At 32.8% G+C, this 16,765-nt stretch overlaps 1 protein-coding gene across 1 annotated transcript in view; it reads left to right on the top strand.

Annotated features, from left to right (window-relative positions):
• Positions 1-16,765, top strand: part of LOC144969243 (dynein axonemal heavy chain 8-like) — a 113,132-nt gene that overhangs the window by 9,844 nt on the left and 86,523 nt on the right. The window contains exons 4-10 of the mRNA XM_078908355.1: positions 6,954-7,041; positions 7,821-7,969; positions 11,280-11,478; positions 13,259-13,431; positions 13,861-14,151; positions 14,909-15,013; positions 15,764-15,876. Of these exons, the coding sequence (XP_078764481.1) occupies positions 6,954-7,041; positions 7,821-7,969; positions 11,280-11,478; positions 13,259-13,431; positions 13,861-14,151; positions 14,909-15,013; positions 15,764-15,876 (1,118 nt within the window). The remainder of the gene's footprint in view (positions 1-6,953; positions 7,042-7,820; positions 7,970-11,279; positions 11,479-13,258; positions 13,432-13,860; positions 14,152-14,908; positions 15,014-15,763; positions 15,877-16,765) is intronic.

Here is a 16,765-nt window from a genome sequence, read left to right as displayed (position 1 = left end):
ATGACATTATGGTGTGAAAGACACCCAGGTGAATAATGACTGTTTTGTAAAGCTGTGGGTTTTGCCAGACAATATCGTAAGCTTTCTTTGCTACAGCAAGGTCAAATGTTACAAATGTATATGGCTGACCAAGCTCTTGTGTTGCCTCCCAAGATAGTTGTAGCACCTTCTGTACTGTAGCTGCTTCAGTTATGGGAGCATTTATGACAGGCATATATTCAACAATTGAAGGCATGTTGGTTTCATTTTCATTTTGGGGGTTTGGAGTTGTTGATGAAAGCCAACCTTTCCAGCCAGGGAAACGTTCTCCGTCTGAATTCAACTTCATCCTACAGAACACCCACAGAAAATTATCTTGGTGCAGCTGTCTTTCTTGATTGTTTTCTACTGTTGTTGTGGAAACAGTCAGAGAAGGTTCTGCTCTTCGAGTTGCAAAGCAAGGCTGGATTTGGATGGGTTTGAAAGTTGCTGACCTTTTCTTTGTTTTTCCAGTCGTGACATTTTGTTGCTCTATTTTTCTTTCCAAGTTTCCTTCTTTTATTTCTTGGATCATAATGCCATGAGTAGAGTGTGTGGTGCCAGACCCATCAGTGGTCTCCTCTGTGAGATCGAAATTATCCCAGCAAAATGGGTGATTTTTGGATGTGCCAATGCGGCAGAAGGAAGATTTGTGGAGCATTCAACAACACTGTCGCACATTGCAGTCTCCAGTTCCAAAAGAGTAGAGTGGGATGCGCAATGTCCAAAGCGGTTAAGGATGTTTATAATCTGAAAACTTCCAGTCAAATGCCTCACAGTCATCCCCAGAAGTAAATGTTTAGGCATTTTCCATTGTCCACAAGTGACATTATAACAAACATCTTGGGCCATGGAACATACAAGTCTTTCAGACCTACTACTCATATGTCCTGCACCTCGCTTGGATAGGAGTGTAGTAAAAAATTTGATCAGAGCCAGATAATTTTATACAGTGCAAAAACATTGCCAAAATACCAAAAAAGTAACCAATTAGTAACAAATACACTGGGGTTCAATAGACCCCAAAGAGAGAAATAGGGGGTTTCCATTATTTTCTTCACTTCAGCTAGGGGGGTCCATTAGACCCCATGCATTATAAATAGGGGTTATTGTATTTATTGCCTTTTTACAGTCAGGGGGTCCATTGGACCCCAAAATTAAGAAATAGGAATAATTACTGATGGTGTGAAATAGGGTTAAGTCTAAAAATCACAAAATTACGCTTACACCAAAGGATACACTTTCAGAAATATGTGTTATATGCCCATTAATCATGCCTGAATTGTGCTAGTACAAAATTCCTCTTGTCTATATATCACTGAAAGGAAGCAAATACACTGTAATATATATTTTTTTTCATATTATAGAGAAAATGGCTATCAAAGATTTAAAAACCCTATATAGCTTTGTAAAATATTTTATGATATGAGGCAAAAAATGAGAAATGACAATAAAATTCCACTATTTATTGCATTTGAAGCAATTTTAGGGTGATAAACAATCATTTTATGCACAAAAATGAGTTCACGAAAAATTGCACCTAATGACCTTTCAAGGGCCGTAACTCTCGTAAATGACCCTTGAAAAAACTGTAACACCCGGATTAATTTGTGTTATATGTCCCTGAAGCATGCCTGAATTGTGCTAGTGCAAAATCCCTCTTGTTTATTCATCCTGAAGTGAAACAAGTACACTGTAATATATTTTTTTTTCAAATTATAGAGAAAATGGCTATCAAAGATTTAAAAACGCTATATGGCTTTGTAAAATATTTTATGATATGAGGCAAAAAATGAGAAATTACAATAAAATTCCATTATTGATTGTATGTGAAACAATTTTAAGGTGATAAACAACCATTTTATGCACAAAAACGATTTCACAAAAAATTGCACCTAATGACCTTTCAAGGGCCGTAACTCTCGTAAATGACACTTGAAAAAACGGTAACACCCGGATTAATACTCAAGATATATTGCTGTTTCAGAAAAAACATGTGGCGAAAACTCCCCCAGGGGGGGGGGGAGGGTTTCGCCCACTGGCCCATGCACTATATATGTAGTTCTGTAAATTTGTTTTATGACTGATTATAGCAAGTAATTAATGTTTAAATTGTAACAACATAATTTTCTCATCCTCATCGTTGTCCACCTCTTTATCACCAATATTATCATCATTGTCATTCATCATTATCACCACCATTACAGTCAATGTAATCATCATCATATTTATTATCGTGACCATCATCATCATCATCATCATCATCATCGTCATCATCATTATTGTTGTTGTGCGCATTTTTTGTTGTTTTTAGATCAAAACCAGTCAGTTTACCTCAAAGTCATAGATACCATACCAACGATTATTTACAACAAAAAAACTCCCAAAAAACAGAGCGCAGTCAGAATTCTTTAGAGCTGCGTTTGTTGCTACTTGACTTGTCTATGCTTCCTTACCTATATCAATGATTTTGGTCATTTTCAGTAGTTTTTATTTGACGTCATGGCTTTCCAAACTGTTCAAATGGTATGTTAAAATCTTGTTGTTGATAACAATATTAAAAATATGTAGAGGTTAATAAGGAGTCATAAATTTGTCAATGCCGGGGTTGTACCATTAAAAGGATAAAGTAAAATAAACATAAATAACAAAATTAAATCCAACATTCTAAATAAACAAAAAGAGGATAATGCAAACACCCAATATCAACTCCAACAAGCAAACCGATAATGCAAGGAGTGGAGAGTCTTCTTACAAATCTAAAAGCAGCAGCCCCCCCCCCCCCCCCCCTCAAAAAATACCATCTCAACTATTAAAACTTGTGGCAAACAAACTCGTACCCGCATTTTCAAAACTTTTTCAACTCTCCTTTGATACTGGAGTAATTCCAAAAATAGGGAAACATGTAATCGACAAAATTTTTGAAAAGGAAACAAAGGTGCAATTCAAAACTATCAATCAATCTTACTGACATGCATATGCTGTAAATTCCCAGAGCATATAATAAGATCATAAATTATTGAATATATTGAGTCAAAAACATCTTAAATAATGCACAAGATGTATTCCGTAAGCAACATTCCTGAGAAACTAAATTAATCTTTATAACTCACAACCTCTCATCACAACTAAACCAAGGTGGACAAACTGACATAATCTTCCTTTATTTTGCTAAGGCATTTGTCAAAATTCCACATCAACGATTTCTCAAAAAACTTTACAATGTAAGCATTAGACAAATAAAACTTATGGATTTGATGCTTTTGTACATGGAAGAACACAGTAAGTCGTAGTAAGCAATGAAGCGTGTGACATAAGTAGTGTGACATCAGGAGTATCACAAGGCTCAGTATTTGGCTTGACATTGTTTTGATATATATCATTAACCTCCCTGACAATATAAAAATCAAAGTTAAACTTTTTGTATATGATACCACAATTTACAGGTATAAAAATACAACAATTGTAACAAGAAAAACTAGAGGGCATGAAGCCAAAATTAGTCTGTAACTAGCTAGGACAAATGTACACTGTTACTATTTTTCCCCTCTACAATCAGAGCATGGAACAGACTTCCTGCTGATGCCGCAGAAGCTACTTCTATCGATATGTTTAGACTGATTATAAAAGTCTGTCACCAGGATAAAAATATAAAACCAATATGAATTGTAGACTGGTCCCGATACTCGTGTTTGCCTCAGAACTGATGATGATGATGATGATTTATATTCAATACAATTTAGTCAAAGATATGATAGATTCAGTGGCGGTTCTAGCCTATTTACAGTGGTGGGGCAAAGATGATATATATATATATATATTTATTTATTTTTTATTTTTTTAAATTTTTTTTTTTTAATTTTATTTTATTTTTTTTGTTTTTTTATTTTTTTTATTGGTTTTTTTAAAATTTATTTATTTATTTATTTATTTTTTAATTATTTTTTTTTAAATTATTTTTTTTTTCACCTTTAAAAAATAATATTTCAACCACAAATAATCACATTTACAATGAAATGACAATACCAGTAGATTTTAATTATTCCAAACGTAATCAAAAATGAATCACGAAAGAGAATACAACAAAAAAATAAAGCGACGAGACATAATGCGACAACACCTTGACAATACAAGTCCATTTCGTTCACTCGAAAAATTAAAGATTTGCTTTAATCCCTCAACGGCGAGATAAATATTTCTGTTACATTACTGGTTTTCAGTAGTATGTAGTAACCTTAAAGTTTTAATCGAGAAGCAACAACAGCGATATGACTCGAGTTTAATTCAGAGCTCAAATTGCATTTCATTGCTGTCTTGATGATTAGAATGATTGTGCCGGTGGTGGTAGTGGTTGGAATAGTGGTAGCGGTGGTGGTGTCGGTGGAGGAGGATGTAATTATGGTAGTGGTTTTGGTGATGCTGTTGGTTAGAATGATAGTTGGGAGACGATGACGGAAATTTTATGATGATGTTGATATTGTTTTTATTGCTATTGTAGTACTTGTTGTTAATATTGTTGTTGTTGTTGTTGTTGTTAATGATGTAGATGATGATGATGATGATGATAATGATGATTATGATGACAACGACGATGTCGTCGACAATGATGGTTACCATACGATATTACAAAGTTTATTCAATCTTAGGCTTTCGACAATAAATCATACAATTTGATGACCACATACATGAAAGTGGAAAAAAATGGTAAATGGAACCAAACAATAAACTGATACCATTAATAACCACAAAAAAATACAACAATAGTAATACCACCAATACGTACAATAATAATAATAATAATAATAATAATAATAATAATAATAATAATAATAATAATAATAATAATAATAATAATAATAATAATAATAATAATGATGATGATGATGATAATAATAATAATAACAATAATAATATTACCATCATCATTACTACTACCACCACCGCTACCACTATACCACCATCACCATCATTATTACGTTTCCAATAATTTTTTCTCGTTTTTAAAAATTTGATATCTATCAAAACAGACGAAATTCCGGTCATTTTTTTAAAGGGTAGTTAAAATATCTACGATTTTATTAGCCCTGAAAACTACGATTTTTATTTTCCTATTTCAAGTAGGCAGGTCTGCTATGACAAGTATCAGTATCAGTTCCATAGTCAAAAGAAGACCAACAAAAACAAAGTTTATTTAATCTTAGGCTTTCGCCAATACTTCATGCAATACAATTAAGACAAAATAATGTTACCAATTTCTCCTCATGCATTCGTTAGACTATAACAATAACGACCGTGTTATCTTTACTCCTTACCCAACCAACCCCGAGCTTCCCGCCTCTTCATCGCGAACTATCTTCTTATGTATGTATTAGCTTCAGGACGGGCAAGTACGGAATCTGCCCACCCTTCCGTATTTCCTCTATAACTTAGTTAGAATTCAACTCTCTCCTTTCTCAGAAGAGTATTTCTCGTATACATATTCAATTGTTGAGCAAACCAAAGTGGTGGTTGTATTTTATATATTTATTTAGTCGTGACTTTTGAATAAAAGTGTTTTGTTTTATTAGACGGAATACAATAGAATATACATTGTTTTGCAAAATTATTTTGTCTGGCAATAAAAATACAGCGGTAATTACTTTAAGAATAAAAAAAAAAAGAACTAACAAATTAATTTGTTAAAAAACAAAACAAAAAAAACCCCAAAACAACAACAACAACAACAACAACAAAAAACAAATAAGAAAACAATTTAAATAAATGAGTTTTGAGAAGCACTAAAGAAAACGAGAAAAAAAGAAAAGTTTAAATGGATAAACAAATATATAAAAACAACACAAATTAATACTAAATTGATATAAAATTAGTAAATTAATAAATTTAATTCAATACTGGAACATTCCCAAAGTCATTACATCAATGGTACCAGCACAAGTAAGGCAATAAATAAGAAAAAGTTCGTTTGCCAAAATCTCTATTTAGTTCTCACTGGTTAATAAGGTGGGCTCATTTGAATTAGCCCGACCTAGTACTGGAGAGGCCAGACAGCAAAAATCGGAGTTAGTTCACCGTCAGGCGACGTGACGATGAGATGACGATGTGGGCGGAGTGGAGTGGTTGGGGGGGGGGGGTGATAAAAAGAACAGGAGCGTATCCTGGTTTATGCATTACGGGATGCATGGTGATTCTCAATCTATCAAAAATACACACAAATTGATTTCAGTACGAAGTATAAAGTTTAAGTAGTAACTTTTGAAATTATCTAATTTAAATTTGATTATTTCAGACCTGGTATTACAGCATATAACTTGAAAAAACAGGCTGGTATTTGCCCACCCTGCCCATTATTACCAGCCGTCCCTGGATAGATTTATCAATGTTAATCAGGATGCAGAATCCAAGTACCACAATATGTCGACTTTTTATAGTTTTTCTGAACTCACTGTGATGTTGGATGGCAATGGGGTTTATTTATCTATGACTGATTGTTTCCTTGTGGTTGATTTCAACATTTCTCATGTTTACAAAATATCACCCATTAGTTTGTGCAATATTCTTGCATATGAGGCCTTGTGATGGATGTTCATTTCAAATATGTTACGGGTAAAGAATAGTAAGGGGTCCAAACTGTGACACATCCTTACTTTTAGTATTCTTCTCCACGATTGTTTTAGAGTTTCAAATAGCAGAGCAACATTTTATATCAGCTATGTTAACATTTCATAGAACTAACTACAATAACATATATTTCATTAATATTTTTGTACTGTATTTAAAAAAGTGAATTGGATTGCAGAATTTGTATTATTATTATTATTATAGGATTATTTTTTAAAATTTAGTAATGTCTGAGTCAAGGTCCTGCAAATATACTTTTAACTTTGAAAAAGTATACTTTTAGTGAATTATTTAATCTCCTCTCAAATTATCACCAGTATGTACAAAATATACTGCACTTCCTTTCTGCCTCGGGAGATGCACTGATGTTTCATTATCAGCTTGGGATCCCTTTGCCATACGATGGTGAGGAGATGTATTGAAACATTATATACAATATGTGCTGTGTGAGTCTATGTGTTTGTGTGTGTCTGTGTGTGTCTGCACATGCCTGTGTATGTCTGTGTGTTTGTGTTAAATTAACAATTGCTGTATTATTTGAATATTGGATGGCGTTGTAATCAAAGTCCTTCTGGATTTATTAGTGAAGTAAGTTTACAGCATTGTACTTTTGAATCCTAACCGGTTGGATTTTTATTCCATATTGTAGTCAATCAGAGTTTTGTCATCTAACAACTGATTAGACATTTGGAAAATGCGTAGTTTGTACTTTTTTATCTGGTGGTCACTGTATTTTATATCTGTTGATCATAACTGGAGACATTGAATTGCAGCTATTTTTTTCTCAATTAAAAGTTTTAAAGTTGCCAAAATGTCATTTAAGTTTTAAAAGCAAGATCGTTTATCATTTAAATGTTAAAACCCTTTTGTCTGATTGAAAACTTGAGCCTCAGTATTATATAATATCTGTTCTGCTCAACCGATCTAGAAAGGTCAAATGATTCATTAAATTGAAAGTTTGTTGAATCAAACTATGGAGTTAAATCAAGTGAATTTATTTTAATGCTATAGCAAATCATGACTTTGGTATATTTTGAAGAATGGTTTCTCTTGAAAGCAAACAAAATAATTTCACCCTAAAGATACTGCAAATGTATATTTGATATTTTAAAAATTAAATATAAAAATCTTTGAATTTTAGTAGAATATAAAAATTAATTGATTATGATCTCTTATTATTTCAGAGTGTGGACGACATTATTCACTGATAACTAAAGAACGTTTGGTGATGCGTATTATGGTCACTCGTGGTGTTGGAATAGCAAACGAAGGGAAATGTGTGTATTTCCTTAAAAAATCCAAAGTGGCTCTTGAAGAAAAAATGATTCCTGAAGTAAGCAAAAGATTATAAACATAACTATTAAGCAGCATAGGTTACTGAGGGTTTGAAATTATAAGCCTCATTACAGGATTGATCTTAAACAATTTAAATTATTTTCCAAATATAATGAAAGGACTTTTTCATGCATATGAATGAAACTCAATACCAAGACCCATGAAATTTCAATGGTTTTGCAAATTTCATTTTCATTTCAAAACAGAGGATTAGTGGTTGAACCTTATGGATTATAACAGGTGAACAAAAAATAAAGGACACAAACTGTAAGGTCTTGTCTCTACCTATTGAATGGTCCGTATCAAGCAAAAGTTATCTGAGAATTCCGTAGCCACCAGACTACAAGTGATGCAAGACTGAAATTTTATCACAATCAAACCCGTTTATTGAAATTTATGTACACAATATTTCATGAAAATATGTTAAAAACACACCCCATATTTGCCGTATACAAAGATTTTTGACATAATTCTCAAATGGTGATTTTGCTTTATGACTTTGCATAGCCTATTTCCCTCAATGATCCACTTGATTTGCTAATGTCTTGAATTCCATGCATTTTGAATTGGCTCTTTTAACTTTTCTTCTGTGTTAAACAGTGCATGACTTGTTGGACATCATTGACCAAATATTGCAGCCCATTTGACTCAAATTAGGACGCATTGGTGGCCATTTTTCTTTAGATATAAATCAAATGTGATTTCTGTTTTTGTATTGAAAATTGTGAAACATGGTTAGAAGAAAAAAATATTCCAGGCTCTATCCTTTGTTTTTCATCAAGATGGGACAAGTTCCTACACTAGTCACACCACATTGCTAAAGACAAAACGCATGTTTGGAACTTTCAATATTATGATTTTTGTATGAATTTGGTATAACCAGCATAGTTTCTTAACCAATGGAGGATTTTTAATTGAACTTTGCAAATACTTATTCCAGGTTTTGTTCTTGTTGCTTGTAAATTTTCAAATCTTTCTGATTTCTGCTTCGTATTGAAACAGCATCAACTGATCAAACCATTTTTACCATGAAATAAATACCTCCACTAAACCAGCAAGAGCAAAGATCAAGAGACATTTGAATGAACACAAGAAGTGAAAGATCTGATTCTTAATCGATAAGATGCAAAAGGGGCCCATGGATGCAAATCTGTAGTAACAACTGCCTGACAAAACAAAGTGATGGGTGGTTAGGAGGTCATTTTAAGACCAATGATGTGATGAAGGCTGGTGATGTCATGGTCGGGCAATGAATTATGTTCTATTATAGTTCTCAGGAAGAAACTTTTTTATAAATGTCAACCCTAATACAAGAGTTTGTGAATTTTGATGCGTGAAAGTTTCTTTTTGTATATGTTTGATTTAAGTTTAAATTGTTTTGACATCTTAAATGGTGCGTTGTTGCTATTGATTGTTTGGTAATGTCCCTGAGTTCTAATTTTTGTAACTGGAGCTTTTTGAGTGTATCTGTTATCCATCCTTTTTGCATGGATTTGCAGTTTGTGTTAAAATCCCACTGCTTTATATTGCACCAGTTCAACCAAGTTGAACTGGCATATTGTAAAGTGCAGTGTAAGCTTGAGACTACTTTTTAATGGCACGAATGCATGCTTTGGTGTAAGAATCTACTTGCTTTTGCTGCGACTTCCTCGACATGGTTGTTCCATTTCAACTGGTTGTTTATATGAACCCGAGGTAGCGAGTGCTTTTGACTCCCTGAAGTGTCTCGTTTATTGGGGTATAGCTAAAGTGAATCAACTTCCTGTTTTTTGTAATATTTATCTCATTAGATTTAGCAGGATGAAATGTCATGTCCCATCTTACTGTCCATTTTATAAGTGTGTCGAAGTCATCCTGGCGGCATCTGGCACTGTTTTCACTATTTCTCTAAACAAAAAGTTTTAAATGTGTTCTTGGGATAATAGACCTTTTCCTAGGTCATTTATGAATATTAAAAAGCACAAAGGATCAAATACAGTCCCTTTGGTACTCCCAAGAATCAGTGCATGGATTATTAAGAAGAAGAGTGGCAATAAATAGAAAGAGCCTGAAATTTGATGACTTATATTTACTTAAATCATAGCTAGTATCCAAGAGAAATATGCATTTACATATGAAACAAATATATTACATCAACTTTGATGTTCCATTTAAATATGATAAGGGTTAACTGAAATATGTGAAAGAGGTGCACTTGTTTAAATAATGTTTCAAATTGTTTTAAGATGAAAGGTTTCTTAAACCCTAATTTTAAAACCCTTTTTTTTTCAAAAGACAGTGCCTTTATTCTGATGCAACACTTTACAATATTAACATTCATTAAATATTTTTGAATGCTTTTCTGTATTTCAAATTTTTAAAATATGATAGTTTGTTTATAATATTGTCAAAGTCATTAATTTGAGTTAAGTAAGGTATTGTTACATGACCGCTCATGTTTTTAACAATAATACTCTGTATGAAAATGAAGTTAAGATCGTGTGACCACAAAACAAAGAATGTTTTAAGAACATTTTAAAGAAAATGGAAAAAGTCAAATAATGTTTGAAATAGTTTAAGATACTTTTAAAGGTGTGCATGGCATATTTTTCACTTTTAAAATTGCATTTTAGATTTTATGATGTTTTTGATGATATATGATTGCAACAAAATACAGATAAGAGTGCATTCTTAATTTTGATAACAACAAACATTTATTTTAATAGCCGAAACACAAACAAAATACGATTTGAATTGATATGACTTCATGGTATCTTGTTATGACAATTTCCTTTACACAAGTAGGTCCCTGGTTTAAGTCCCACTGTGTGATGTGCAAAGATTAAATCCAAAGAAAAGGCTCTTTATTCACATTCACATTCTCTCACCTCACTTAGGTGTAAGAGCATTGTCTTTATCAAAAAAAACCCCCAAAAACTATAAGCGCTTTACAGTCTTATCCTACATGTCAAGTATTGCGGCTTGGGATCCCTTGTTAAGCTCTAAATATTGCGCATTATAAAAGTTTTATATTTTTTTACTGTGCTTGACAGTATGTGCAACGTTGTACTCAAGCATTTTGTATCCCCCTTCTATCTATCTTACATCTTTATGGGAACAACGCTTCAAATAGTACTGATTAAAAAAATGATAATGATGATGTTGATAATAATAATAATAATAATAATAATAATAATAATAATAATAATAATAATAATAATAATAATAATGATGATGATGATGGTAATGATAATAGTAATAATATAATTTGACAAAATGATAGATACTATTGTAAGTTTTAACATGCATCTTATTTTACTTCTGAACAGGACTTGATATCAGGCTGCCTACATATTGACTCACAAAGAAATGTTTTATCAGCGCTTTCAGAATCAGCAACCAATGGATTTGGCTGGGCTTTGAAAAGCCAGAAGAATTTGAAGTCAACTCCTAGAATCAAAGAAAAAAATATGTGTTCTTACAGTGCTTTCTTTGTTGCTTTTGACAATTTCATTCTTCATTCAGCGTGTAAGTTAATTTTTCCAATATTTAGTGTTTGAATTAACATTGAGGTGATGGTAGAAATGGGAAATGAGCTATGAACTAAGTTCAATTACCCCAGCCCAGTAGTGATTTGGGTTGAGATTTTAGTGGAAATAAATTTTTACTCAGAATTGAATGATGAAAACATCAAATGATGTTTTTTATGTTTCTCACTCCAATTAGAGTCTGACTTTTACCATAGATATGCCCTTAAATAGAATCTGAGGTAAAAAGGCACTCCTTCATAACAGGAATGTGCTGGAGAGCTGTACCAGGACACCGTAACGGCCCAGTATCTGCATTACGCTCGCTGCAAAATGAGACACTAAGTATTGAATTGAACTGTATCACTTTCAAACCAATTCACATCCAATAGTAAACAACAAAATAACGCCTATAAGCCTGTAAACATTGAAAATGCTCTTTTTTCCTAAAGTTTAAAACAATCAATTGTGAGTAATACTCCAACTACCATTCTTGGCATTTTTATAACATGTAACGCTAATCAGACAGACACTCACTTATTGATGTCTCAAAGAGTCTGTTTGGTTTAACAGCAGGTTAGTCTTTTTGCATTAGAGACCTCCACTACCCGATTTCTTGGTTGTGATTTAATGAGAGAGAAACAAATATTCAAACCCAGCTGGAAGTATCTTTTTACCAAGAGAATGGAAAAGAAATGATGGGATGCTTGATGCTGGACGGTGCGTGTCCAGTGCAATTAACCCTTAACCAGTAACACAGATTTTTTTGTTTTTAAATAAAAAAAAGTTTCCCTTAATATTATTTTAACTTTAGGTCTAAGTAAGAGTGAATTTTACCTTTGAAAGGTAAAATTGTTGGAGTTCTATCAGGGTTTTTATTTTCAAATACTGCTTTGCTGTTATTTTGTTCTGTATGGAAGCGGTTTGTTGTTTTTAACCTATGTACACAAACAAAATGATTCACCTAGGTCTCGTTTGACACAAAACAAGACATTTAGGTCTCATTTGTGCCAAGGCAGCAAACCAAAACGGCAGCTCGATACTCAAAAGACATTACCAAAAAAGAGCCACTGCTCACAAGACCCTTATAAACAAATTCGGGCCATAGCTCTAACATGCGGTGCCTTATTTGTGGCCAAGCATGTTTTATTTCTCACATTATTAACGGAATCATAAAGTTGGGCTTAGCTCATATTGAAAATCCACATGTCCCATATAACAAATAGCCTATCAGTGCTCACAACGAGGCATTCCCAATCAATATTAATAATAAAATCAAGACTTCAGTACATAATCAAATACCAAAACACATGCGCAATGCTAACACAAATACACAAACACACACACACACACACACACACACACCAATTAAATAAAAAGGACAAGCTGCACACTTTCCCATGTGATTTTGCTAATGCTTACAACATACTGTAATGTTGTTATTCAAATGGTTGTGTAGCATCAGGTTCTTGTCAGAGAAGACAAGCCATAAAAGCATAATGAGACTTGTTGCATATCCCTTTTCTTCTTCTTATTAGGACACTATTTCGTATTTGTCATTAAAATTTATGCAATGAATGTTTTTGAAGTTTGTTTCACTTTCTTTTGTAATATAGGCAAGGCACTTGAAGGACGTGGATAAGCAGTGCTTACTGTGCTTCCATGGACAGCACATGTCTGCTTTATACTGAAACAACTTTTTTTGCAAAATGAGATTGATATTTACATTTTGACTAGAATAACTATGATGTGTAAAACTATGAATGAACATCATTTCACAGGGGCTTCAGAGCATGTGAAAAACACAGTAACTCTAGGAGTGTTAGATGATGCGCGCATGGTGAACATAGAGAGCCTCAATTCACCACGGGCTTGTCTCGACGCTGCAAAGAAAGCAAATGTAGTCTCGGCCGCTGAGGAATTGGCATCTTTGTGGTGCAGTCAAGTGCAAAATGTGAGCGGTCTATATATGTAATCCAGTCAGTTAATTTGGGATGCACCTTCCCATAATGAAAATGTCTGATACAATCTGATGATAACTAAAAGTTGATTTTTAACATTAACAACATTATTGCCCACCATTGTAACTTATCAGAATTTTATGAATTGACATATTTCAGTGCTTTTTTTTTCATCTTTTTATTATTATCATCATCACAAACATCATCATCATCATCATCATTATTATTATTATTGTCATTATTATTATTATTATTATTATTATTATCATTATTATTATTATTATTATTATTATTATTATTATTATTATTATTATTATTATTATTATATTAATATTTTTATATTTGATAAAAGCAGTAAATATTGCTTGATCTTGGATGATTGATTTTTATAAACATTTATTGAAAAAAACAAAAAAAAACAGGTATTGGTTGAAAGTGATCGTATCCGTAAAGAGGCTGAAGGTACAGGGCCTAAGGAAGAACTTGAATTCTGGCTTGGGCGTACAGCAAGATTTAATTCCCTTCTGGTTCAAATCCGTGATAAGCGTCAAAGAATGGTATTCCACTTGTTGCATATAGTACAATCAAATGTCTTAGCCAGATGGAGGGAACTAGACATGAGAGTGACTGACAAGACCAATGAATCGAAGGACAATGCCAAATTTCTCTATACATTAGAGAAATATTGCGAGCCTCTCTACAGATGCCAACCTGTAAGTAATTCGATGGATAGCATACATGGTGTAACTTCTAACTTGTCAACTTGTTTGACATCAGGGGGATGAAGTGTTTGAGTTTCAGATGGGTTTTTTTTTTTTCTTTGTTTTTTTTTTCTTCTAGAAAAAGCAAAAAAAAAAGAATAACAAATAATAGGACAGGAAAAAATTAAATATTTATCGATAAAAATGTGTTTGTGTGTGAAAGTGTGTGTTTGTTTGTTTTAAAATCTTGAAAGAAAAAAAAGCTGGTTCTTTTATATCATGCAATATCCACTGATCGAGCTTGAAGCGCTGTACAAGGGGTCAACACTTAACATGAAGTACGAGACAAGACTCCTGTGGGGTGCTATTACAATATTTTTTATCAAGACAACTCTGTTACCAATCATGTACTTATTTACACCTTAGTGCGGTGAGAGAATATGAGTGCACTGATCAGAACGGTTCTGGGACCAGGGACCTTGTGGTCATACCCCAGTACCACAAAGCTGTTTTAGTATTTATTAAACCATTCTTTGAATTTATGGCATAGAGATTCAGATACTAATTACTATTTTTTTAAAGAAATTGGGGGTGTAGGGTGGGGGGAGCAGCTTTGAGTTTTGAGGCACAGATGTTTTGATCTTATATTCTTTAAATTGTTGATTTAAGCACCGTTGCAAATCAAGTCAACATTGTGTGGCATGTATGAAAACTGTGTGGTTCAGTTTGACCTTTTAGGAATGTTTGATTTTGTATGTTCTCTTGTCAGAAACAAATGCTGGATAATCTGCCTGGTTTAATAGGAGCCATACGCCTCATTTACAACTATTCTCATTTCTACAATTCATCCAGAGTCTCCAGTATATTTGTCAAGGTAAAAAAAGATATGCTAAGATCATGTTAATAAATAATTATATAAAATTCTTAATTAATATGATACTGTAAACAAACATTAATAACTCAAATATCAAATGGCTGAATGAGTCTCACTTGGAGGTGTGAAGACCATACAACACTACTACTAATAACCAGTTCAGTTTATGTGCGAATTGAGTGCTCCCGCAATTGAATCACTGACACTTCCAAATATGAGAAGAACGTCATTTAGATTTTACTTCTACTTTCTTCCCTTTGATTCACTTTTAAAGAGAATTATAAGCTTGTTTTTAATGTTATAAAAAGCTGTCATCAAACAAAGTTAAAGCAACTATTTTGAAAGTCTTTCATAACTGCATGAAGAAGGTTTGTAAGTGATCATCATAATATTATAAAGATGGAATTTTAAAAGAAATTGAGCTACAGTTTAGCTCCATTCAATATTTTATACGTTCCTTCACATTAATGAAGCTCATATATATAATTTGAAGTTGCTTTCGATAATCCTCAATCTGGGACAAAATTATATAACATGTTCATTTCATTTTTTATAACAAAATTATCAAAGATTATTGTGTTTATGTTCAACAGTTTGGTTAACTTTGCATTGAAATGTTTGACATACAAGTACCTTAAAATCCTTAAAAGCATATAAGATAAAAGATAAACTGAATAAATAGAGTTCAAATAAAATAAAAGTTAAGCTTGTATCGTCTGAATTGAAGCATTGACATTTCCTTTTTATCAGATTACCAATCAAATGGTGACAAGCTGCAAGAACTACATTACAGACCATGGGCATTGGAAATTGTGGGATATGCCTCACGCTCTGCTTATGGAAAGACTGCAAGATTGTTTGAAGTATATTTATTGATTCTGTCCTGTAAAAACCTTACTAAATGAGTTCGCTTTTGGTAGAACTAATGTTAAAATTTTCAGTCCTCCTTTAGCATTTGTATCTTTTTTATGTCGCTTTGTGTCCTTGTCATGGAATGCGATAGTTTAGCCCAGAACCCGGAGTCATTTTTCATAAAAGAACTTAAGATATTGTTTTTCTCGGAGAGATGACTTTTCCCCCTCCTTTTTTAAACACTTTCCGAATTGATGTTTATTGATATTTATATGAAACCCTTGTTATTTTTCCTTTATGATGGTGGTCCCTTGCCAGGAGCAGTGAGAGTCATCTGTTACTGTGTAATTTCATATAAGTCATTAAATGAATGGAATGTTGGCTCAGAGAACACTTTTTCCTTTTTTTTTTAATGTCCACTAATACAATAGTGTTACTCAAGTTGAGTATAGGTTTTTATACCGAGAAAGAGAAGATGGCGAATGATAGAGAGAAGAGGACATGATAAAAATAAGCCACATTTATCACTTAAGAAAGGGAGAGAAAGAAAGAGAGAGAGAGAGAGAGAGAGAGAGAGAGAGAGAGAGAGAGAGAGAGAGAGAGAGAGAGAGTACTTCACAATTTAACCTGTGCAAAAATTTTGAGACAAAGAAATTTATAAATTAATAAGGTAACTTGATATCTACTGCTATCAAAGAATTTGAAGTGTACCATTACTTGATCCTGAAATCACACAATATTAATTTCATTAATGTGATGAGAGAAACTAAGTTTACTATATACACTGTATGTCTCGTACTACATGTTTAGTGTTGCTGTTGGCTTGAGACCATCCCTTGAAAAGTTATGCTAACCTTGATAGGCGCATTCTAGTTATTTTTCCAAAATTCACTGTTTGCT

Source organism: Berghia stephanieae, chromosome 3, assembly GCF_034508935.2.
Source record: "Berghia stephanieae isolate SIO BIC M18660-M18661 chromosome 3, UCSD_Bste_1.3, whole genome shotgun sequence".
In the NCBI taxonomy this organism is placed as follows: domain Eukaryota; kingdom Metazoa; phylum Mollusca; class Gastropoda; order Nudibranchia; family Aeolidiidae; genus Berghia; species Berghia stephanieae.
This window is presented reverse-complemented; position numbering and strand designations above follow the sequence as displayed.